Source organism: Buteo buteo, chromosome 1, assembly GCF_964188355.1.
Source record: "Buteo buteo chromosome 1, bButBut1.hap1.1, whole genome shotgun sequence".
NCBI classification, from domain to species: Eukaryota; Metazoa; Chordata; class Aves; order Accipitriformes; family Accipitridae; genus Buteo; species Buteo buteo.
The window spans coordinates 352,427-378,930 of record NC_134171.1 but is presented as its reverse complement, the minus strand read 5'-3'; the positions used below and the strand labels follow the sequence as shown (position 1 = coordinate 378,930).

The window sequence follows — 26,504 nt, the reverse complement described above, 5'->3', positions numbered from 1 at the left end:
GTTCCCCACCAGGTATAACTCAGCTGGCCACACCAGACTTGCTGGGAGATGGGTAATGACAAGAAGGTGGCAGGAAGCAGAACAGGGCTTGCTTTTGGGTTAGACTGGAGAAGTGCAACAACATACCAGATGCGCTGCCGCAGCAGATTTAAGCTGATGAGCTCCTATGCCAAGCAGGAGCAGAAAAGGAGCTCCACTTGAGGTCAAAATCAAGGATAACGTTTCCACACACCATAAAAGAATACTCATGTTCAAAATTAGTAGCCCAAATACAAGTCCCAGGCAGGCAAAATGTTAAGGTTGCCAAAAGATAATGAGCAAACACTTCATTGGAAACGCCTGTCCGTGTTGACACAGCTGCTCGAAAGAGTGCTCCAGCCCCCTGCTAACTGGAAAACAAGCAGGGAGGGGATGGTCAGAAGCAGAGAGACAACAGCCCCTCCGCGGCACCCACCCTCCGCACAGCAAGCCAAAACACCCCCGGCTCAGTCCCGCAGCCTGAGGCGGCGAGTGCCTCCATCACAGCTCCACTGAGCTCCAACACCCCGCAGTCAGCTTCCCTCCCCTCCAGCTGGCCAGGACACCGAGTAGGCTGCTCTCAGGGGAACGGTGTGACACGGCTATGGGATGGTCACTCTGCCAGGAAACACTAACATCCCCAGAGCTACCACACTTAAGAGTCTCCACCATGAAACTCCCTACCACCTCTCAGCTAGAGATACCCACCCTGCTTCCCCATAGGATGCTGCTTCAAGCGCAGGCACAACAGTGAGAAATGGTTTAGTGATTATTTCAGTTCTTTTGGCTCTCTACTTCCCTTAGAGCATGGCAAGGCATTGCTGGGACGCACACCTCCCCTGCAGTGGGCAGTAACTCCAGCGGTCTGGAGCAGATGCATTGCATAGGTTTGATCCATACACTTGTTATATAGATAAAGCACAACATCAAATCCCTGTGTGGGAATCTACTTTGATGATTGCATGAAACAGAGAAAAAAAATTACCTAAAATCTTTGAAATTTCCCCACCAGTATATTTTAAAAGCTGAAACTCCACAATAAATTACAAGGCTAAGAATACTGCTAGGCTTTATTGATGCTGGTATTACTGGTGCTCATTTCTTGAAATATGTTTTTAAGTGGAGGGGAGAACAGAAAGTTACTTAATCTTGGAAATTCTTAAAAACACTTTACAAGTGTTTAACAAAATGTGCTTCCATTGATGCAGGTGATCTAACTCATAAGCAACGAGAAAAACATTTCTCATTTATAATTTTTTTTCCCCTGAGAAAGATTATTTATCATTGACATTCAGTGTCTGACACCATGTGTAACCACAGGAAAGCCACCCACTATGCTGGGGAGACCTAGAAATGAAATATGGGAGGAAGCAGCAGACAGATTTAGAACGGAGAGCACAAGCAGATCATTAACTGCGCTGAAAGGGAATCCTGCCGTTTTCCATTTATATCTTAAACCTGGCTCTTGAAAAATTAATGCCCAAATCGTAATGGTCACTTAGGTGACCGGCCGCCCACACCCTGGGCAGCTTCCTCCACCGCCTCTGCTGGGCTTCTGTTTTGGTGCAGGCTGACTCACCAGCTCACTAAGCCCCGGTGCTGGAAGCCCTCTGGGAAGCTGCGCTCTGCAATAAGAGCTTGAGAAAAAGGCTGGAGAGCACAGAGCCATGGCCCTGCGCCTATTCGGCAGCTGCTGCATGAGGCAGGTGTAGGAATTGCTGCAATTTGCAATCCATGCTGGATACACTCCACAAAGACTGTGCTCCCCTGTGCTCATCAAGTTCACCTTTCCACACACATCATGGTTTCAGAGGGACATCAGTGCTACTGCCACTGGCGCATCTTCTACACACACACACACACACACACAAACCAGGGATTTGCTCTTTTGCAGGGTCTCGCGGGCAGAGACAAACTACTCACCATCACCATGGAAAAGCAGCTTATTTTTAAGCAAACTGTGCGCTGCTCAGCGGGGGACACGTGAGATAAAGACCCCAGCCGTTCCAAGACCAGAGCAAGAAAGGGGAAGCACAGCGAGGGGTGGCTGTCAGACCCTGGAACAAGCCTCAGCCCTCCTATACAGCTCCCTCGGGCCAGCTCCTGCAATCCAGCAGTTTTCGGGTCCCAGGAGAAGACACTACAGAGCACCCTTCAGTTTGACCCCTAAACACCCCAGTACAAAGCCATACACAGCAACCTTTGCACCACCACCCTGCTGTCACCAGGAGATGAGATGGAAACTCCTCTGAAGGTCCCGGGCAAGCACAGCAACACTGACCTGCCCACGCCAGCACCATGGGACATATGTGTACCACTGCACATCACCAGATGTCCGATGGGTGCAGAGGGCCACACTACGCCTGGAGCACGGTAACTGCCCACGTATTTCCCCCTGGTCTGCCAGCACTAGGATTTCATAAGTGCTTGATGGGTAGAGACCTGCCAACAGGCTGCCCTGTGTGATGAGCTCCTCTCCAGCCACCCGGTCTGAGTGCCACGCGTCCTGGTCCTGCAGACCAAAACTTTTAATTGTAAACTACTTATTTACTTTTCCAGCTGGCAGGCCAGGCTGAGCGACGGAGCAAGGAAGCCAGGTCCACGAGTCTCAGCAAAACAGCCAGCAGAGAACATTCACTTCTCATCAGTGAACCGTTACTGTACCCTCTGACCACACGTGACCTGAAGGCCCTTCTGATGGCCAGGACAGAGGATGTTGGGATCCACCCCAGGACTTCTGCTCCTAAAATCCCTTATTTCGTGTTCAGCTTCCTCATTTGCCTACTGCCAACGTCCTGGAAGCAAGTCACCAGGTCTGGTGGGGCAGAAGGAAGGTCTGCGGAAGTGGGAAGGAGCTCTCTCGGCACTCTGCTGCCAAGATGCTACAGGGTGGAACTTAAACCAGTCATTTTGTGCCAGGGAAGGAGAAAAGGAGATGAACGTCTCTCACTGTGACACCGGGCTTGGAGCACACCAACCTGTGGGACTCAAGAGCAGTGTCACTGTGCTGCGCTTGTGCTGTTTGAAGATTACACAGAGGAAATTAAAATGGAAGAGACTTGTTTGTACATAAACGAGCTCCCAGTTCCTACCTATGGTACATAAACAGCAAAAGCTCAACAACTAAACCCAAGTCACACATTCTATATACCTTAAGGTAAACATTATTTAATTAAAATTCTGACTTTACTTCCAGGTAAATACCCAGATACTGGTCCCAAACTTCATCTGCTACAGATGATGCAGCCGGTAACTCTGAGGCAGCAGACAGTGGGCAGACTTTACTCTTCATTTTGGAGGCAAAATAAAACCATTCCATGCTTTCTGGAATTCACCAAACTTTTTTCACCCAATTCACCTGAAAATATTTCACGATAACTCCATAAACTAGGCTAATTGAGACACACAATGAAATGTGCAGAGAAGCTGCGTGTCAGACTGGAACAAACCACAGCTCTGGCAGGAGCACAGCCTCCGGGCAAGGCTTCTGTCTGCGTTTGGAGCTGTTTTGTTCCCTCGCACGATGGAAGATGGAGAGCCCCAGAAACATCGTGCTCTCTGGAAGCAAAGGAAACTTATTTTATCTCTCCCCACCTGGGTGCAAGGGGCTATTTTCCTCTATTTAAGCAAGCAACCCACGAGCCACATATACCCGAGACAAGCCCAGCAAGCAGAGGGAAGCGTACCTGTGACTGCCGCACAAAGATGCCATGGTTTTCTTCACAGGTGAAGTATCTCCTGCCCTGCACAGTCCCATCATTCTTGCCCTTTGCTTCATCCAGGATGACACCGACCCACTTTCCCGTGGCAAACAGAGTGGCACCGACATAAGCCACGGTACCACGGTGCCCTTTCCCGATGACTTCGACTCTGGAGCCCACCTTCAGGGGCTTGCTGCTCGCTTCCACGCTCATCCTCGTGCCGGTGCTGGATGCCTGAGGACAGAGAGGAGATGCACAGCAAGTTAAACACAGCTAGTGCAGAGAGATGGACCCACAGTTCAGACGTCAGTGTCTCATTCCTCTCCAGCACCCTTCACTCCAGGCTCTGCAGGGTCCCACACAGCCTGAGGGGTTGGTCCCTGTTCACCTCCGCTACCCTTTCTTTTCGGGAGCCAGCAAAAGGTAACTCTTTCCATTATGGCTGCCAAACGGGAATCACAAACAATGGCAAAACCACCGTTAACTACTATTCTTCTTTTAATAGACATGCCAGGCTCACAAACCCAATTTATAAGTTTTTTTTATAAGCTTTGGGGTGAAAAAAAAAAACAACCATGAAGTAGCAGATGTTAGTGCAGTCACATTTGCCTTAACCTACACTTGCTCCATCCTTTTTTCATTATACCAGAAACTGCCGACAGCTTTCCAGCCTCTTGCATTACATGCTCAGTAACAGACAACCCATCTCTGATATAGTTTACTTTCCTACCCCTTCTTATTGTCAGGATTTAGGAGGACCTGGTGGCCCACCACCAGTCGCAGAGTTAGACCACCCACCCACACCAGTTTCCCACTGTATTCCTGACACCCACTCTGCGCCAGGACTCTGGGGTGCCCATTGGTAACGGCACTTCCTATCAGGATGCTGATAAGCAGAAAATACTGGTGGTAAATTCATTAGGCTTTCAAGGCATTATCATCGTAAATATTAATCCACACTTAAATTTCAGTGTGCATCATTAGATTTTAAGCTTGCCATCCCTGATACATACCCCTCTGTTTAGAGAAAGTTAACTATCAATGCTCTAAAAGAATTGATCAGTGTAAGGTGATGGGTGTGAGGAACATGACTGATTAAGGCACTCAAGACCCTCAGTCTTACTTAAATGGTAATGAAGTTGGGGGGGAGGGGGGGGGGGGGGGCAGACAAGTAAGGCATTGGGATCCTCCCCCTGCCCCCAAAGCCTCCTCCTCTAAAAATAAGCCCCAAATAGATTATGTTTATACTGTACTGCCATAGAGCTAAATTAACTATATGTTTTTAGTTGTTTAAAAGTCCCTCCCCAAATGTTGATGCCTTTAAAAGGCTACTGCTTTTAAATACAGTTAAGAAGGGAGAGGGATATTTGACTGCCTTGCTCAGCTCAAGTTCCATAGTTCAGTCCAACAGGGCGGCATTGTCCCTACAGCGGTCTCTAAAATGAAGCATGTTTGGCATTTACATCATCCCCTTTGTCAGTAGTTCTGTTTATTGTGTAGAAAATATTTTGTTTTGATTGCTGCTGGGCTTGGCTTCAGTGAAAGAATATACTTTTTATTCAGATGAGAACAGAAGGCTGCTTTCACTCCCCCAAACCACAGCACAGAAAACAGTTGAGGAAGGGCACTCTCAAGCTGATGGACGTGAAGTCTCAGCAGCAGCCAGACACCAAGTGGGGTTTTCAGCAGTTGCAGTGGCAGGGAGACTTCAGCCTGTACGAAGATCCAAGGGTATTTTGAAAGCTTCTGGCTGGCACATGCAGAAACCCGAATCACCACTGCTAACAGACAAACCAACAAATTATTGCCTTCCTTTGCATACTGATGCATTGGGTTTGAATACAGAATATACCCATCATGCTCAGGAGGTTTTGTGACTAAGAACTGTGACGCCAGTTTTCCACACAAAACTGAATTCCACTTTTCATCCAAATACAATTGGCAGAAATCAAAAACACAAAATAATCTTTTAATAAAAACCAAAATCAATCACCATTTTGTAGTAAACAAACAAAAACAAGACCTCAAATCTAAAACTTATGCCACATACTTAAATAAATGTCTACCAAAATATTGGATCGTTTCAGTTGTCAGAAGGACTAGCAACAATATTCTGCAAAATACTTGCAGCTGTAAAATCAACATGTCCCACTTGCTATAAAAAATGAGAGCAAAACTCTAAGAAAACAAGAAGCCAGGAAAAGCAAGATTCACCATTTGAATAGAAACGTTCCTGCTCGGCAATTTTAAAACCAATCGCTATCCTTTTTATCCATCCTGGTTTATGTTTGCCAGTTTCCTGGCCAGTCTGGTGGCCGTGGGCAGCTACAGCCCAGGTAAGATCTATAGGTGTGTTAAACACCATGAGCTGGAAATCGAAGCTGCACTGCTGCGGGTAACACCTGCCCAGAGTAGGGCATGGCTCCCCAGGCACACGTGCTGCCCCAGGGATAAGAGACCTTACGCTTGTACTAACAGTTAAATGATGGTGGAAAATCCACACCGTGAGTGTTCACACACGACTTCAACATGTGTTGGCTAAGGTTAAAACACAGAATGTGCTTACAGAGGAAATAAGGAAGCAAGATTACAAACCGAAGGTATCGGACTTGTACCAGCACAGTGTTGTCTCCGGCCAATTTGATAAATAATGTACCTAGTTAACAGAAAGCAGGCAGGTTTACTGCTAATTCATAAGGTAAGTGTCACGCTGTCTTCCTGTGGCTAAGTTCAGCTCCAGTCCTGCAAACTCTTTTTCAAATCGTGGTATTTTGATTTTTGTTATTTTAAGGATGACACATCCCATCTTAGGTTCAGCTTGCACTGGTGACTTCCCAAATCACAAAACTGGGATGTCTCTCAGGTAAACTTCTGGAGATGCTCCCAGCCACCCTCTCGCAGCTGCATTGCCAGAAGAGGGGCACGGATGGTGAAGTAGGACAAAACCACGTGTGCCAGCAGCAGCATGCAGAGCAGACGCTCACGACCAAGGAGGCAGCCGGCAGCAGAACGGGCAGACAAAAGCCCAGGGACACGTTTCAGGAGGAGCAGAGCACAACTTGCAGGAACCAGCCTCTCAGCTGCATTGAGTGGGACAGGAGGCTCAGAGCACAGAGATAACCCAGCCAGGCTTTCACCTTACAAGCAATATCGTTTTTATTTTTCTATAGCGTCAGTCTGTAGAGCGGTAGCAGATAAACTGGCCTCAAAAATCAACTACTTCACCGTTTCTGCTACAGCAACATCATGTTTGGTGTTGTGGGCTGCACGTGGGCGTCTGGGGAACGCTTTCTGCAGAGCACTCGCATGGGAGCTGAGGGAGAGCTGGTCTTCCTCGCTTCCTTTCCAAAGAGTAATCCGAGTAAAAGCACATACTAACAGGAACCAAAACACCTAGATTCTTAAGCAATCAGATACAGGATACAGCATGGCTCCACATTACAGCTTTTCTGACAGCAAAGCCAATTTATGAGGCTCCTGACCTTCTCCACAGCTTCTCACCCATTCTCCATCATGGATAACCAGCCTCCCCAGTGTGCTGCCCCAACCGATTTTAAAAACACCATCTCATGAGCAGGTTTTGATGTGGCTGCAGTCAGACACCTGCAGACAGACGCCCACCACAAGGAAGGGACAGCCAGCAGAGCTGGAGGTGAGGAGTCTTGTAAGCCAGATTTGCCAGTTTGGGGCAATTACTGGTGGAGCCACAGCAGAAAAGCCCACCACCGGCCTCTCAGTGCCACTTTCCTCCTCATCGGCAGTCGCATAAATTCTCCAGGGAAGAAAAACTAGGACTTCACATGGAAAAAGAATTTCCTGATTTTTTTTAAACCACAAAAGCTCTTCGGGGCCTGTTTTACAAATTATGAAGCAGAGATGCATAATAAAGCAAGCAGCACATCTTTGTTCCTTGCAAAACCATCTCCAGAGACCATCTCCTAAGAATTAGCAGCAGAGTCAAACGAATGAATCACCCCATCAGCCTGTTTGGAAGTTCCACCACATTTCACTTGCAATATGCTCCAGCACCGATTTTCTGCCACAGTGACTCCTTTCCATGCAGTTGTTTAAAAGAAAAGACCTTTTCGCCACATCAAACCGCCCTGAGATTGCAGCAAACTACCCAATTAGTGCAGCAGAAAGAAACTAACACCAGACTTTACTGAAAAGGAGAGTAAAACCATCATGCAGCTCAGCGCCTGGCAAGCCCTTCACACCCTAGCCGTCCTGGCACCAGAAAGCCTCTGCTCTGCAGTCAAGCAACTGGAAAAAATCAAAATGCAGGTAAAAGCCTCCAGGATGTGCAATTTTCCCGACTATAAATAGATACCCAGTGCAGGATTCTTCTCTGTAGTGGTATGAAAGGGTAGACCAAAATAATTTACATTACCACAGCAAAACAGAAAATTATGCAAATTACTGTAAATCTGTTGAGTAGTCTGAAAAAATTGCCAACTCAGGTAGCGTCCCCTTTTAAAGATTCATTTAAATGAGTTCTAGCATTTTCATCAGCAAATAAGACAGAGGGCTTCGTATTTCTTCTCTACGTACTCAGTCACACAGGCAAAGCATTTGAAGGTTACTTTTTACATGGTAAAACAACTGAAAATCCCCTAGGAGCCACAAAACCCCAATTTTCTCTCTGGAGGTGCCCACGGACAGCCAGGAGAAGGGGCTGCAGGTATTTTCTATATTTTATTTTGGGCACCTGTCCATCCCTCCTAGGCAATCCAGCCCCTGCTTGCCCTGGGGTGGTAGTGCCGTACCCCGGTGAGCGTGGCCACCCCGGTGCCCGCAGGTGAGCTCAGCCCTCCAGGTCATCTCCGCTGGCAGAGACCCGAGCTGGGTAAATAAATGGCTTTTGGTACGCACTGGCAGGTAATTTATGGCTGCAGCATTAGGTTCAGACTAAGCCTCCAAGTCATAAACATAAAATTTCTGGGGGTGTTGACCTAAAAAAATAAAACCACACATATATAGATAGCTGTCCCAGCTGCTGTGTTCCAGTAAATCCCAAAAGGCACTTAGCTGTAATGAGCACGATGCGTCCAGTCCCGGACGAAGGACACTTTTTCCATTGTACTGCCTACTCCTGCAGTGTGTCCGCTGGCTTTGGCACATTGCTGTGTTTCTGTCCCAGGAACAACAGAACTTCACCCAAAGCTGCTGGTCAATAAAACCATGGAAATTCAGCCTTTGGCATCTGTTCCCATCTCTAATATTTGCACACTTCAGAAAGAGAGAACTGATGTCTGCAAAGCACTACTGAAACACTGCATCAGTCAAAAACAACGCCCAAACTAGCATTAGCTGCTTCTTAGCTCCTTTCCCTCAACTTACCTCCTCCTTTCCCAGCAAAGCCCTGCCCAGACCAAAGAGAGCATCTCCCTGCAGACACTGCCTGCATCCCAATGGGGCAAGAGCATTTGTAAAGCAATGCTACGCTCTCACTTACCCAAGTGGGGCCAGCAGCAAAAAGGGCACAGTACGGACTTCACCAGGTCTGTAGAAGCCCGGCTGGGACCTCAGCTGCCCAGCAGTCCACACACAACACCTCTGCTGCTAACAGTGCCCACGTTCGCTGGATTTAAAGCCAGCGGTGCTGGCATCCACAGTCCCACCGGCAGCGTGGATGTGCTCCCTCGACCGAGCAGAGCAACGGCCGCCTGTGCTGAGCCCAGGGACGGGGCTGGAGAGGCTTGTGAAGAGACAAAGCCGACAGATCCATGTGCGTTTCCGTACTCCAGGAAAGACGTGAGCATGCAACCCAAAGCTCCACCCAAGTCCTGGCTGTCAGGCTTAGGGAGGGCTGCAGCCCCCTGCGCTCCACAAGCCACTGTCCACCTCCAGGTAATAGATTTATTTACCAATATTTCATCTCCAGATAGTGGATTTCGTTAACAATAGCAACATCTCAAAGAAGTTTTGTCTTGGTTTGCCTCGTGACTCTCCTCAGCCTATATGAACATGGGTCAGTCTCAGGGTTTATTTGTCACTCAGGTCATTAGTTAGGTGTTATAATTATCATAGCAGCCAATTAGTAACATATGGGTATGCATCACCACAAGAAAGTAATAAAACAAGTCGTTAACATCTTTCTCGCATGTCTGTGATCTCATTAGTGCTGAATAAGGAAAGTTAATGCAATTAAATCTGCCAAAAGTAGGTACCCATGTTTTCAGTCTCAAATATAAAATTATTATAATTTTGTAAATCTATCAAAAAAGGTTTCATTTTAAAAAACAGAAAGCTTATTAATTCCACGGTATGCTTGTGCCATGTCCTCCATTCCCAAGAAAGCCCGTAATTTGTAACATCAGCAAAAAAGCATTTCAGAATAACTTTTTCCAAACACACTTTGCTTACAATGTCTCGCCAAGGAACTTTCAGAGTAGTGTCCTGCCCCAGACAGTGTCCTGCCCTAACCCTATTCCCCAGTTCTGCTTCCTAAGTGGGACCTCACTATTCACAAAATGGGGAGGTTACAAATCACACTTCAAAAGTCCAGAAGCTCCTTCTCCACTAGCACATTGTGATTTTGGGGAATCTAGAAGATAACTTCTACCAATACAAAACTCATCCCAAATAAAATGGCAACAATAAGACTGATTATAAAGGAAAATTCATAAGATGCATATCTACCAGAGCAAGGATTTCCTAATGTAAGTTACTGCTCAGCCCCACTTGAGAAAAAAGAACAAAAAAATAAATTTGCCAAGAATAGTTAGAGAAGTTAAGGGCTGCCGGGCATTTGAGAACAGAGCCCTACCTGTAAAATAAGGCACAATCATCACTGGGGAGAAGGAAATTCCTGGACAGGCACATGCAAGGCACGCAGCCTGGCTTCTGCAAGACCATGTGCACGCAACACATGGATTGGTGCAGCTCCCTGAAACTGTCTGTAGGAAACATCCGCCGGATCAAATGTGTTTCCACCCCACAGAAAGCTCCCATTCTGCAAACAGACAACCAGTGTGAGCCCCAAGCTGGGCCGGGGGTTGATGGGGATCCGGAGGGTATGGGCAATGCACGGTACCTGCCTCTGATGTGCTCTTCCTCCTCCTCCTCAGCAGGAGCCAGCAAGCTCCCCCAGGCAGCTGGGCAGCCTGAGGCGAGCGAGTGGCCCCTGCACAAGAGCACCTCGGCCTTCTGCCTCCTACGAGCAGTTTTTACAAGTTTTATGATCTTCTGCAAATAAATAAATAAATAAATCAGGGTGTAGAGCCCACACTCACACATCCTTATGTGGTCAACTTGATGCAATGATGAAACTTCTTTCCGTCACTCAGCGGTCACATAAAAGGCCCTTCTGCAGTAACAGAGGGAGTTCTGCTGGGTCAACGGGATGGATGTGGTGCTAACTGGAAAAAAAAGGTCTGTTTCTCTACTTTACAATGCATGTGAAGGTACACAAGTATTCTGTACTCCCTGAACCTGCTGGGACACAGCATGAGGGGTAGAAAAGGACTTCAAGGGGCTCAGCAAGGTCCACTCCAGAGCTTTGCACCACGGCTTCAGCTTCCCAGGACACACCAGAAACTGGACCATCCCAAGTCTATCCGCCTCTCAGTGGGAAGGACAGACTGCCACCCATCTAGGACCAGAGGGGTTCAGAATGGACACCATGGTGGGGTGACAGGTACGGTCACGGCCATTACAAAGGGAACAAGTGGAACACTTGCCCCAACTCACATCAACACTGAAACACCTCCTACTCCTGGGAAGGGCTCTTTGCATGGCCACAGAGTTCAAGCAGAAAGGCCAAGCCTACCGAGTATAACGCCATCACAGCATGCTCCCACAAAACGTCCACAGACCCTTTACCCACAGGTCTTTTTTTAGGGCAGGATCTCAACCATCGTTCCACAAGATCATTAATGTCACACCAGGGCCTTCACCTGCTTCTCCCAGCACTGCTCACTGCAGTTCAAACTGAGAAGCACCATGCTCCTCGGCACCAAAGCAGATCTCACACCAGCTGCCCCACTCAGACAGCCCATTCAATACACATGTGATTGCTGCAATATCCATTCTCAAATTCAGTAATTCTTCTTGAGCTTAACATCAAGCTATGCCTCTGAAGAGCACAGATAACATGGAGGTAGTGCCATACGTTCTACAAGTAAGTCTGGCCAATACAGAAACCTATCAAAACTTACATCCTGAAAGTCCATTTGTCAATCAGCAGTAATTTTAATATAAATGTTTCCTGAATCCTTAACATTCAGGAAAGAAGGGAGAGCACAGAAAAAGCCTCTAACATACTCATGCCCTTAAGACAAGGCGATGGCTCTCTAACTTTTGTTTCTAACCAGAAATAAGACAGTAGAACAAGTTGCACTTCTCCAAAGCAAGGATGACAGTTCACACCATTCATCAACATCTCCAAGTTCTTAAGGTCAGGAGCTCACCATGCTCTTACCCCAGTGCCGGGGAGCATAGTTTGGTTAACACACACGGCTTTGCTCTGACCAAAACTGTAAGCAGCAACTCGGACCCAGAGCTGCAAAGAGCCTGGTCAGCCATGGGTCCAGCTCCCCGGCCAGGGATCGCTACTGTCCCTGCCTTAGAGCAACGCACCAGTATCAACATTTTCTTCCTCTTGTGTTGCAGCTTGCCGGGACCTGCACTGTTGTCAGTATGTCGGACTGAAGCAAGGATCAAGCTGACTTCTCTGATGACTCTGTCTTGCCTCAGCTCTCCAGTGTTGTTGGATGAGCCAGGGTCTAACCTGCCTGGCTAAACTGGAGACTGCTATTCTCATGAAGACTCAAAACAATGCGATGACCACAATTTCAGATTTTAAAAGGAGAGAAACTGTCCAAGCTAGAAATAGTGCATTCCCATCTACCTTCCCAGACGGATGACTGTGGACCGGGGACCCGATGGCCTTCCCGAGCAGAGGTGGAAGGGTAGAGCCAGGTCGGTGGTGGGCCAGAGAGGCTGGTGCCCACCTGCAGCTGTTCCTCTCAGCTGTGGTCATGATCCCTTGCCAGCTGCAGAGGAAGGAGGCAGGGGTGAGAGATACAGCAAACTTGGGGTCAGTCATCCTTGGGGACACCAGAGCACAACAGCCCGACACAGCAGCCGGTGACACAACCCAGAACGTCCTCGGGTCTCCAGACACAGTACGACATGCCGGCTCCTCGCTGATCTCTTCCTAAGAGCCAGAGCGCGTCTCAAGAGCCGCACCTCACAGACCACAGGGTCTGCCCTCAGCTCTGGCAGGCTCCCTCTCCAGGAAAACCGACAGACGGAACTTCAGGTGGGGCTGAGTTTTGGGAACTTCTCCCCTGCTACCAGTGACCAAAAGGTCATCTTCTGCCAGTGCCAAATGAACAAGGGAGGTATGAGCATCCTCTCCGGTCATACCAGCCTTTCCAGCAGGACACACCAGTGCTCTGGGTACCCAAATTCTGGGCACAGAGCGCAAGGTGGTGATACACTGATGGCAAATAAAGAGGACAGAGGAGCACAGAGCTGTAGGAAGCTCCCACGGACACCAGCCCACGGGAGGAGAGAAGGGGTACACACACAAGGCCAGAGAGTTACCCCCTAGAGCCACTCACCCACTGACAGACTCTCCATTAGACAGGAGCCCTTGGGAAATCTGTGCAAGCATCAGTGTGGACAACTCGTAACAGCTCAATCATCACTCCCATGCAGCGATGGTCTAAAGGGTGAATAAGCTGCTAAATTATATGAAATGAGAAATTAGTGCACTCTGATAGCAGAGGCAGCATTCTGTCACCCCACTCTCCCAAACCTACACCGTAGAGTATCAACGGCCAACTCGGGGTACAGGGGAGGCGGTGGGGATTGGGCAGCCGGAGAAGCAACCAGGAATGCTCACCCACCGGAGCAGCCATCACTGCCCGCGCGGCACCAGGCCGGTCTGCGGCAGGACAGTCCCTAGGCAGGTGGCTTGGAGGAAGCCATCATGCTTGGAGGAGCACATTGCACAGCCCTGGAGGAGCTCCTCGTCCCACTCACTGGACAGGCAGGGACAGGGCTGGAGAAGAAACCTCCTCCAGGCGAGGAGCAAGCCATGTGGGCTGCACTTGGACTGCCCACCTGCTCCATTAATAGAAGACCTTGCTCCGCACAACTGCCTAGGTGGCACCACTCAAAAACACGTTTTCCCATTTTTACCTCTGTTTAAAGTATTACACACATTTACAGACCATTTCCTCAGTTCTTTGAAAATACTGGTTATTAGTCACTGAAAAATGGATGCAATTCCAAGTGACTTGACTTGTGATTTGAGCGTGATTTGGGTCACTACTGTGTTTCATCCAAGCATGATGGTTTCAGTGTTTTGCTCCATTATAGCGGATAACCCAAGGAATATTTATTGTATTCCTTCCAGAAGCCAGACTCACATCATTACGCCGGCACACAGGGACGCCTCCCTCTGTGCAGATATGACTAATTGAACCTCAAACTGTCATTCAAAGTACAGATCAAAAGTTTCAACCAAACCTTGAACACAGCAACCACCTCTGAAAAGCCCCCATGACAAGATTCATGACCACAGGTTAAAATGCTCCTAGCCTCAAATTCAAGATGTGACCCAACATGGCTGGAATAAGGAAAGACTTGGAAAGAATTCTAGTTTTTGTTAAGTCTAGTTATTACCAGATAGTGTGTGATGCTGCCATACCGTCCCTATTGAAAGGAGGGGATTACCCCAGGATTAAGAGCAGACCCGTCACCCGGTGACACAGTGGGGGTGGCTGCTGTCTCACCCAGCAAAAGCTGGAGCGGCGCGAGTCTGCCGCTGTCAGACTTGCAGATGAGCCAGCAAGGCATCACCAGGATGAAGCCCCCACCGTGCAAACACTGCCATGGTACTCATTCTGCTCAAATCTGGGGAGCAAGAAGTCAAATGCAGATGGTTCACGTGTTTCTGACAGCAACGACACCGGCCACAGCAGTGGTGTATGACCATACGTCCCTATAACCCTCGTACAGACACTGCCAGGACAGCCGGTCGCTCCAGCCCAGCCGGAAGGTCTGGCGCAGCTTTGGTCCCCACGGTACCGATTTCAAAATGCAATTTGAGTAAAACGCAGATAAGCCTGCTCGCATCCAGGAGACACAGCTGCTGTCCTGCCTGACCGAAATTCAATGCAGTTATCAGGACAGAACTGCCAAGACTCAGTTTGAAATTTCACCTCCTTCGCCCCACTCCCCCCCACTGAAAACAGCAACATTTAGCAAACACACAGCCTGGGAAGCTCAGGCAGTCTGCCTTCGTAAGCCTGCAGACATAATTTCCCAGCCCAGGGGCGTGCTCCGCAGCCGCATCCCCGCACGGAAACACACTTTGACCCGCACAGGGTGGATAAAGCAACTTTCCAGCCGCACACTATCGCCGGCAGCCCCAAGCCTTTTTCTGAATGGCAGCTGCTCCGTTCAGCAGCCTGTGACTACGCAAGCAAATTGTTTCGGCCAGAGACCAAATCACACATGCACGCCCCACCGGCAACGGGCGGCTCTGGGCTCCGTGCTCTTGCACAACGCCCTTGCCTGGGCAGGCAGAGCAGTCGCAGGTCACACTCCTCCACGGGGGTTTTTTTGGGCAGCCCCCGGGCTGGACACGAACCTGGTGTAAGGCAGGCAGTGGGAAGGGGTCTGCCCTCCCCGGCTCTGCCAAAGTGCAGCCCTCCCGCCCCTGCAACCAGCCCTGGAGTTACAAAGCACTCTGCCAAGTTGGCAAGCACTAACAGAGACACCGAAAATGCGCTGCCCGGTCCCCAAAACAGCAAGTGTCTGGGACACAATGTCACCACGCCGGCGAGGAAGAACAAAACGACAAAGAAAGAAACTCCAAAGAAAGGCCTCGCTGTAGGGCCGGTGCCCGGCTCCGGTTCTGCTGCCCACCGCACAGCCCAGGGTTAACTGCAATACGGTAAAACCTGGAAATGATTTTCAGGCACTCGGAAGCTCAGTATCTCACCATGAACCTGGAAAATAAGCAAAGAGGAAGGAAAAACACGATGCAGAAAGGAAAACAACCCCGAATCTTTGTGATGAAAAGCCCTAGAAAGATTCTGTCATCACCGGAGGCTCAGCTGACGCCTCGTTGCATTATCAGTGATAATTAACAGCAAAAGCAGACTAACTTAAATCAAAAGGACACGGCCGCTAATATAATTCAGACTATTTATCCACCCACCGTACATCATAACAGATATTGTTAGTGATGAAGATATCAAATTCCAGAAACATGAAAGCACAGGAAACACAATCTAGATTTCAGTATAAAAATAGATATATTTTTCATTGCAACAGATAGCATTAAGATACATTACAATATTATCTAACAGCATAGCAGGGAGTTTGTAAATAAGTTTCCCTCCCCCCAACTTACCCGGCTGTATGTGTGTCTCTTGCTCTGGGCCATGCTGCCGCTGGCTTCTCTCTTTATTTTAAAGATTTATTATTTTTAGATAATGGTCTCAGTTCATGGCCAGCGGTAAGTCAGCAGAGGTTTTTCACGTTTCAGCCGATCTAACCATCGCTGTGTCCCCCCGGCGAGGCTCTGCTGGGTCGCACAGAAAGGGGAAAAAGCCCTTCTCTGGCAGAGGATTCTTTAATACAGGGATATACAAAAATCCAGCCCAGCTGATGGAGACTACTCTGCGCTAGTGCTGCTCCAGACTTGTCACCGGCACTGCCAGCTCGCTGGGTCCTAACGCTACCCAGCTCCTGGTAGAGCTGCAGGAGGAAAGGCAACCGGCCTCAGCTCAGTCACGGTAAGGCCCCGGCTGGCCACTGGCACAGCCGCCGCTCGCCCACCCGCGCCGGGGCACCGGGAAGGACAAAGCCTCCTCCTGCTTGTCCTGCTGTGCAGGCAGCACCCACTGCTGGGTGCTGGGCAGGGGCCACCCTAATTTCCTCCAGCCTGGAGCCGACCAAGATGCGTCTGGACACCACCATAGGAGCGCTCGGCGTGCCTCCCGTCCCCCTTGCCAATTGCTAAGGTTTGTCCCCATCAGCCACACCTTGCTCTTCCCGCCTGCCCTGACACCACATCCCTCCATGGCAAAGTTTGAGGGAAAATAACACCATGATGCAGGTTCTCTCCCCAACACCCCCCAGCCGCGTACGGCACGCCGGCACCGCCAGGTAAAGGTGTGCACGCAACCACAGCGCAGGCAGATGGGAGGCATGGAGACCAAACAGTTAATCATGGGGCATTTTTTAAAATCAATAATTGTTCTTTCCCTGATTGATCTGAATAGATGTCTAATTGAAGTCATCAGACCCTCTTCTCAGAGCTGTCTGCAGCGTTAATTGCTGCCTGTGAAACAGCAAGCGAGGCTAACAGAGGGGCTTTGGCAAGCCACCATGCCCAGCCACCTCGTGCTGCAGCTTCCTCCACACCTGCAAGACACCAGCACCCACCAGCAGCCTGGGATCCTGCGCCCAGCCGTCCCCTCCCGGGACACCAACACATGCGGCCCTCTCCAAAACAGGGGTCGCACCATGAATTTTTATGACTGTTTGCATCCTATTTTAGCACCTGATTGCAGTGACCATAACAAAGGCAATGAACTACCTGAAGGGAAAAACCCAATGTCATCAGGAAGTTTTTAAGAGGGTGAAGAGGAACCTGCTCGGAAAGTTCTTGATAGGTCAATATGGGGGCTGAATTTTTCGGAATCCTTGTATTAATGAACATATCCTCTGATCCCTTGTTTCCTGCACTGCTGCAGATGACTCCTAACTATTCTATGAAAGGCAAGTAAGAAATGCAAGCTTCACATCAGCTATCTTGATGCCAGTACCTGCACTGAAACTTTGCTTTAGGAACCAGGCAGAAAAGTTTGAAAACCACAGATATACACCAAAAAGGCAGAGCATGGCACTGAACAGGGGGTGGCACATTCAGATAGAGGAAGACCAGAACATCTCACAAAATGAAGCAGGTGGTCTTGAAGGATACAGCAATCGCATTGAAAGGAATGAACTTTAAAAGACATACAATAGGGATGAACAACAAAAACTTAGCTAGAAACTAGGACTTTATCACAGGAACAACCAAGAACTCAACCAGAGCAACCCCAGACACTCACTGACCACCACAGTTACAAACTGCCCACAGCGAGCAAACAGAAGGATAACCACACCTGCCGGGCAAACCGGGAGAGGCACTCCCCACCGGATGGGAAAACCCTGCCACTGCTCCAGGAGCTCCACAAGACCACTCTGAAAAGCCACAGGGTTTTGTCAAAGCACAATTATATTTCTCATGCAAAGCAAAGGTTAAATTATCCATTGGAGAAGCACACTGCAGTCAACAGACCTACTCCACGTTACTCCAGACAGCCAGCACAAAAGCGAAGTTAAAACCTGTTCGTCACTTCCTAAGTCTCTCAGAAAGTTACAAAAAGGCACAAGTGTCTTTCCACTCCCTTCAACTCTGTCAGCTCTAGGAGAGATCAAGGACATTAGATGCCAAAACCTGCATTATTTGAAGAAAACCCAAGTCAAACACAACCAAAACTAGTTGAACACAATGAAATTATGAAAAACTGAGACTAGCATCAGCTCAGCTAGCCCTGCACCCGTGCGGCTGAGCCAGTGCAGCAGGAGGAACCCGAACTCCAGCCTCTCTCAGCCTTCCCACGCATTGTAAATACTTTTGCATCTGCACAACCTGTCAGGCGAAGGTTCCCAAAGCTCTGCCTGAAAACCTCCACTCTGGAGAAGGACAGGCCAAACCACAGTGATCACCAGAAGAGAGGAATGCAAAGCAACACCAAAGAGGGCTGGAAAGAGCAGACAGTGATGCGTTGGCTGGTCAGAAACAGGCAGTTTGTCCCAGATCAGGTCACTCTGTCTTTCTCTGCCGACTGCAGTATGACCAAAGCCAACCACTTTGGGAAGAGGATCACAGTACTCCTCCTGCACTGATCCATAAATGAAACGAAGGAGGGGTGGGAGGCATCACTGCTGCAGCTCCTGGCAGTGAAGATGGTTTTGGTGCATGGGGGGTGTCTCCAGGTCACATCCAACAAATCCAACAGCTGTGGGACAAAAAAAAAAAAAACCAGGCTAAAAACACCCCTTCTGTCAAATCTCCCTCATTCCTCTACAAGGACTGTGCACGCTCCCTACTCTGCTCAGGCTCACAAGACTAAGACTCTTGTGGTTTCTCTCTAGTAAGTATTAAACCAAAATTTTTCCCTTTTAGAAAATCTGTCAAGTGCTGCTTTTAACCACAGAGGGAAGTACCACCTCCAGCTTTGGAAGTCTCCAGCAACTCACTGCAAGAATCTGGGAGGTTACATTGGAGGAAACATCACCATATTTCACCTTTTTCTAATATTCTTCTCCTCTGCAGCCGCTACTGACCACTGTTAAGACAGGCTCCTGGCCAAGATGGGCTTTTGCTCTGACCCAGAACAGACACTGTGCCATGCTCTTCCCTAGCACAAACTACATCCACTCCATTTATTGTATTTTTTTTCCTTTTTAGCCAAGGTCCACTTGATTTTACCAATGAGGGAGCTATCTATCTACACGCTGCATCTCTGCAGAACCAGGCAAGCCCTGAGCACTTCCCTCAGACTGGGAGATGCAGCAGCACACTTCCAAGTCTCCAGGAGAGTGGAAATCTGGTACGTGCCTGACCATAGAACCCTGCACACAGCTCAGCTTCAGTCCTGGCTCAGGAGCAGAGGCTGCCACTTGTCTGCCCCGGAACAACAGCAGCAAACTAGCTCAAGATCGGACGATGGCAGGGTAACTCAGAGCTGCACCCCCGAAATGGAAGAGAAACCCGTTACTGGTGTTGGGGATGGGAAGAGCCCTGGGGGAAGCGCTGATTCAGGCTGCTTTCATACATATAGTTTAATATAAGAGGAAAAAAGGTTCTTGTGATCAAGGTGTGGGGCAGACTCAGGAAATCTGGAATCTAAATACTAAAGTTTTATCTGTTTTCCTGTGTGACCTAGGCCTCCGAGGCTGGGGCAGAGCCAGAGAAGCAGCTGGCTGCAGCACGAGACATATGAGAACTGTGGACACAGCCCTTGGCTGAACAGAGGACATGGCCGTCTTGCACAAATATTTGAAGGGTGCTAACCCCAGCAGAGTGACAGTGGTGTTTATATTTGAAGGAGAGGCTGGAACAACAAGCAGGGACATGAAGTTAAAGAAACCTTTCCTCTAAGTACGAAGGAAACTGGGAAACAGCACAGAATGTCAGAGGGACTTCAGAAAGTGCAGAAGGGTGAATGGTCCTGTAGCAGCCTGGGAACGGGTGATATGGGACACTTTCCCCTCTCAAGGGACGGGAACTTACCACTGTTCTTCCCACAGAGCCCTAGGAATAACAGGACATACGCTGAAACAAGAAAAATACTACTAAACATCAGGAAGGCTTTCCTCCCAGCAAGACCAGCTGTAGCTAAAAGAGTATTTTTCCCTTTAAAAAGAAAACGGCAAATGCTACACAACTAATTTCTCCCTCCTCCCCAGTCCTAGTTTTCCATGTTAAACCTGAAGCGCAAGGGAGTTTTTCCCACATAAACACAGAAATTTTCCCCTGAAGCATCCCAACAGAGCCCACTCTACCAGTCAGCTCAGCAGCCAGTACCCTAATGACTGACAACGAACTGGCAGGTGGTGGGGCACCGCAGATCCACCTGGGCTTCCACCACTGGCATCAATGAACGAGCTTACATCAAATTGCCCAGTTTCCCCTCACTATCACCCACAAACACAGCAGTGATGGAAATCAAACCTGGGTGAATGAAGCAACACAAAGGAGTATGCAGTGAAGGTATTTCCAGTAAGAACACATACTGAGTTTCTAATATCCAATTAGGGACTCGTTACAGTTTCATTAGAAAGCTAAAACCAGTTTTGCATAACTGGAAAACATTTTACATTTAAAACAAGCCTACGATTAACCCCAAGAGGGACAATAAATTCGCAGCAATTTTAAGCCTCTGCAGTCTATACAAAAGCTACCAACAAAGAAAGGGGAAGAAGCCTCGATTTCAGGTCACTTAAAGCTAAATTAAAATATTAGAAACCATTCAAGCTACTTGCTCGAGCATGGGCAGGCTCGTAGCAATCAAAGCACACTCTCTCTTTGTCACTACAATGCCAAGACTGGAACCTGCCTTCATTTTCAAAGGAGCCTCTTAAAACACACAATGCTACAGAAGGACTGGAACTACGGCAGACAGTGTTGACTGCCAGTGATGCTCCACCAGAGCTCCCTGAAAGCTTCCCACGGAACACCAAAGTCCTACAGCTACTGAAACAAGTCAAGAACGAGAACAGAGCCACCTACACCTCGTGCTGATGGGCGCACCTCTGCCACCCAAAGACACCAGCCCTCGAGAGATGCCAAACTTCGGCACCCCGCAAGCCACCCTAACTGGCCCAAAGCCAGCGGGCCAGGCGGCCGCCCAGGAAAAGCTGCAACAGCAGCAAGAAACACTTGTTCCCTCCGAGGGCAAGACACAGGAAAGAGATCCCAACAGCAGCGCCTGAAAGTGCCAGAGCCCAGCACCCGAAAGCGCCAGAAGCACCACGCTAGAGCCAATGCACACTGCTGGAGCAGGCTTGCCAGGAGCCCAGCTCACCTAGGGACCACCAACCCCACAGCACTAGAGGGCTCTGCACTCCCTCTCGCTCGGGGACCCCAGCTTCCCACACCCACAAGACAATGGAGGACACATCTCTGAGCCCAGACCCCACGCTTTTCCCAACTCTACCAGCGGGTCTTCTGTCTGCCAAAAGGCACTTGCGCCTACCCATCCTCCTTCTCCCACCCTCACCACTGGAACGCGGTGGTCAGAAGGTGGGGGATGTGTGGAGGCTGCTTGGCTGCAGTGTTGGAGGGTCTTTACAGCCCCAGACCACAGCAAGGACATAAAACGTACCAACTCCAACCCTTTGCATTGAGATTTCCTAAACCCATACTGAAATAAGTATAAACAAAAAAGCAAGAGCCTTTGAAAATGCGTTTGTGAACAGATGGAGGCTGAACATTAAAATCACTGTTTTGCCAACCAGCAGGATATAATATCGACACCTTCAAGGAGGTACCATTTCTTAACATAACACCATTATGTAGCACCATTCACCATTTTCTGTTTTAATTTCTCATTTACTATGTGGACTTTGGATGAAAATTAAAACTTGACAGAAAGACAAGAAGCCAAGGTTAGACAGTAGTTTTATTAGTTAACTGTAACTGCATTACATGGGGATATGTAAAGCTTTCTGTAATTAAAGCACTTTGAGTCGGTCTTAAGCAATCAGTGCAAACAAGAAAAATATCCTTAAGATGAAGCTGGCTGTTGGCTGCTGCAGCCTCTGTAGAACCAGTAGATTTCGGCCCAAAGCCTGCTCTATAGAGAGGAAAACAATTTAATTTTTTCTCCAAACTCAGACACTGTCATTTTGGGATGAACTGCTGTTTCAACCAAACAAAATAACTATGATGAATAAATCTTCCTGGCATTTCCAGAGGCTGCCACAGCTACCAGAAAATACAGCATCCCCTTTTCCACAAAAACATACCCAATTTTCCGATTCATATTAAAGCTTTGAAATAAATTTACTGTTTGAAATAAACTTAGTTTAGCAAATCATAGGAAACACTAGCCTTAATTAAGACTATGGTCTCCCCTCCTACTGCCTGATCCCCAGCTGCACTCAAGGCAGCTCCTGCCCAGTTCATCTCAACTGCACACAATAAAGCCCAAGCCTCTGACAGTCCACTGGCGTAGTTTATTCCCAAGCAACATCAGCTGCTGGGCAAGCAGATTACCTGCCTCCAGATCCACCTTCACCTTTTAGAGTACCGGCAAGAAAATTTCTTGTTATAATAGGGCACTGTGCGTCCCAAGCAGGAATGGTTCTAGCAGACCTCCTTGCACCCTCAGTGCTGAAAAGCCAGAACTCCAGAGCAAGGACAGGCAAAGGCAGCGTGTTGAGCAGGGGCCGGCACACCAGGGAAGGGACCAGTGCAGTGAGCAGTAACCCCAGCACAGCCCCTTCTCCAGCATTTAGGTGTTTATTAGGTGATAACACATACCATAAAAGCTGCCTGTGTGTTTGTTCACAAATCCAAGTCAGAGAAACTCAGGAGACATATATTCGCGTGGGAGACTGAACTAGGTCAGCTTGGGGAATACTTCACACATCAAGGTCATTCTTACCCAAGTTTGGGGCAATCTTCATTCACCTGCAAAAAAGTGGCAAATGTTACAGATCTCTGCACATCACCCTTTATGGGTAAGGCACCGATGCTGTAGCACCCTTCCTCCCCAGGGACATGGGCCATCCTGCATGCTGTTCGCAGCCATAGCTTTGTTAGGACCCACAACAATTGTCTGGTAGCTGCCCAAACTTTCAATGTAATAATCATCATTACAGAAAAACTATCATAAAAAGGCCAAGGAACATTGAGTTTAGAACCTTCAGACTTTTTGCTGAAATCTGGGATAAGAAACAGTCCACGAGCCAGGTAGCTTGAACACTAACAGCTTACTCAGTTTAAGCAAACTGAGCAGGAATTTTCAAAAACCTGCAGAAAACTCCCCACTATTTATTTAGGAAGAGCAAAATTCCATCTTAGTGTATTTTTTTATATATATATATATATATTTTATATACACACACACATCTCCCCATGAAATTGCTTCAGCAAAGCTTCTTTTTGATTTATAAGCAGCTTAATTTTCCAGTAAACTTGTGTTCAGAAAAGAAATTTTAAAAACAGCACTTCAGGTTTCTGTCTTATATTGTGTCAATATAAATTCAGATCGAGTTTGCTGAGTTTAAGACTTTTTTAATTAAACTCTAAGCTATGCATACTCCCCCAGGTGACCTGGAAGTCAGCCTGGGTTCTTTTCTATTCTTCCTGAGAAGTGGAACGATTGCAAGGAGAACTCGATCTGCCCAGTTATACCTCTGTACCAGCTCCCTCCTCTTTGAGGTTTGTTCTCGGTTATGAAAGTCAGCACTGTTCAGTGCAATGGGCAGGTATATGAAAGGCAAATTTCAGCCCTGTGGTTGGTGCAAGAGCCAGAGCAAATCTCAACTCCAGCTCCTGTTCCAGCACTGCTAGTAGGAATACAGTCTTATTTCTGTCTCCCAAGAGCTACCTATATGGGCCAATAATACAGAGGAGAATCTGCTGAGCCATTAAAAACCTTAATTAAAGTTCTCCTTTGCAATGACATCCAGTAACGGATGACTGATACTGTGTTGTTATAGTGAGACTGAAGCCCACCACACTGACCGTTACTTCCCCATAAATTCTTCATATTTTCCATGTGTCCATATCCCAACATGTACCATTTTATATTTAGACTGTGTCTTTTTGGAGCACAGAGCATTGCTCGTCCTGTCCCCTTACACCTACAGCACAGGAAGGTTCTCGTCTGCAGCTCAGGCTGCTGCAGACCACAGCGATGCAGGCACTAGACCAGCCACACAGCCACTCCTCTGTTAGAGGCGTTCACCACCTAAAATAAAGCACTTTAGCCTGTGTCACTTGTAAACAACATAATCCAATGCGTTTTGGTGTTTGAACCACGACTGCCTGACGATAAGAAACAGGGTTTGCAGGGACAGGCACCACCTTTGAAGAGAAAGCAGAAAACACCCAAATCTTGTGCCCCCGCACCCCAGCGCTTGGCACAGCACCCGGGACACAACAGCAGCTCGCCCACTGAAGGCCACACTGCCACCCAAGCACCAGGAGAAAAGTTTTCCGGACCCCTCGCCTATTCAAAAACAGGTCATCAGAACCGGGTGTCCCGCACGTCGCTACCAAACGGCAGCCCCGCACGCAGCCAGGCCGCCGGAGGAGGGGACATAGCCGTCGCCCAAGCCCAGTGTCGCACTTGCCGCAGGGCACCCACACCAAATTTCCAAGCCAGAATGGATCCAAGGCACTAGGACCCGGCAGGCAGGCGCTGCGAGCCTGCGCCCTGCACAGCTGCACCACTGCACAGCCTCAGCCGCACCGCAGCCGAGCCAGGCAGACGCCGCTCAAGGACGCAGGAGCACCCTCCGGTTGATGTTTCTTACACCACAAATTTAATTCTTTTCTTTTTAGCTAAAACCGAAACTCTCCGGATCGCAATCAATACACCAGCAGCACCGCCCGGGAGATGGTAACCATGGCAACGGACCGAAAAGCAAAGGATGCTGCGGACCAGCCCCGGCTCCCCGGTAGCAGGAGGAGGTCAGTCGATTTTAGCTCATCTCCATCAAAACAACTCATTCATTATTTCACAGCTGAGCACCCTTCCACAGTCACCCAGTCCCAGCCATCAACGCGTCTGTGCCATTTAGCCTTCCCTGGGTTTAATTACATCAAGAAAAGCTGATTTAAATATATGCCTGCTCTGCTTTACTGCTCAAAGATTTAGAACAACCAAAACTGTTTATCCCTTGTGAGACTTTGACCAGCTGCTGGAAAAGCAGCTGGTGCATTTCAGCATGCATACAACTGCCTTTTCTTTCTTTTCTGAGCAATTATCATCCTTAACAAACTTCTCTCCTTCACTCGTTATGGAATTCCCGGCCAGCAAGCCCCCTTTCCCTCACAGGGCAGGTAACTGAGGGCACCCACAGTGAGGCACAATGCCCCCTCTCACCGATCTGCGGTGGCATTCTCTGGGGCTGCAAGTCATTTTACCATCCATAAAAATCAATCAAAAACCTGGCAGAAGAGCACTCCTCGCTGCACCAGGAGGAAGATCTAGCCAAACAGCTGCGTGCCTAGCTACGACAGTCCCTGCATGTTCATGGCCCGTTTTCTTCCTTACTGTTCTGCATTCTTTAGGTGTTTTTCAAAGAAACAAGACAGACTTGCAAACTCTTTAGGAAGGGGTGCAAAAGCCCCTGCAATTTAGCTTCCGCAAGCCCCACTTGGTATTTGGGGCTTTATTGTGCCTTAGTACAACAGAACCGCCCAAAGGAAAGCCTCAGTTCCCAAAGCTGTAGCTCCTGAAGCCTCCCTTCTATTAAAAATAAACTAAAATTGCTCATTGCTCCCCCTCAAACATTTCTAAGGAACTTAAAAGTGCCTTCTGTTTAATTTAGCAAGACACCCTCCTGAGTGCCTGTGAAGTAGGTCACAGTCACTGTCTCAGCTTCATGTTTGGGAACTGAGGGAGAAAGAAAAGGAAAGAAGAAATTGGTCCAAGGTTACGCAGCAAGACCTTGACAGGATCTTAAAAAAAAAACAAACAACCAAACATAACACCCACATCCTATTTAAAGACCAGCCCTTCCTGGTGAAATCAACGGCTAACAGCAGGGAGCTCCACCAGGCATAGCACAGGGAATCTCGTGCCGAACATAAATGAACTAGGAGTTTTGTTAACAAAAACACAAGAAGTGCTGTGCTGAGTTTTGTGCTCGTCTCTGCAATGCTGCAGAATGCAATGACTCTATGCACAGAGAGGTTTTGCTTGATGCACACTGCAGGAGCTTATCCTGTCTGTGAAACCAGCCATGATTTACTGACATAGCATGTTGTCAGCAAAGCCACAAAGAAAGGTATAATTTAGCAAGAAGAGGTTTAGAATCAAGAGGCTCTCACCTGGCAGAGCCGCTGGGTGCAGCCAGAGGGAACGACCCCCAGACAGTTCAGCTGCAACAGAACAGCAGCATGTCACCACCCAAAACTTACTGCCTTGACACAATGAAAGACGCATTTAACAGCAAAAGCCTGGCACAGCTCCTCAGCTCACATGCACCTGGCAAATGTTTTGGGGAAACTCCTCTGGGGGA

The 26,504-nt window shown here is 48.4% G+C and overlaps 1 protein-coding gene across 9 annotated transcripts in view; it reads right to left on the bottom strand.

The window, feature by feature from the left end:
- Positions 1 to 26,504, bottom strand: part of DCTN1 (dynactin subunit 1) — an 84,298-nt gene that overhangs the window by 55,224 nt on the left and 2,570 nt on the right. For 7 of the 9 annotated variants that reach the window (XM_075034085.1, XM_075033560.1, XM_075033729.1 and 4 more), the window contains one exon: positions 3,705 to 3,953. In XM_075034085.1, the coding sequence (XP_074890186.1) occupies positions 3,705 to 3,932 (228 nt within the window). In that variant the 5' untranslated portion in view covers positions 3,933 to 3,953. Of the gene's footprint in view, positions 1 to 3,704; positions 3,954 to 22,788; positions 22,934 to 26,504 lie in introns of those variants that run through there. The other 2 variants (XM_075034170.1, XM_075033992.1) reach the window with 2 other exon arrangements.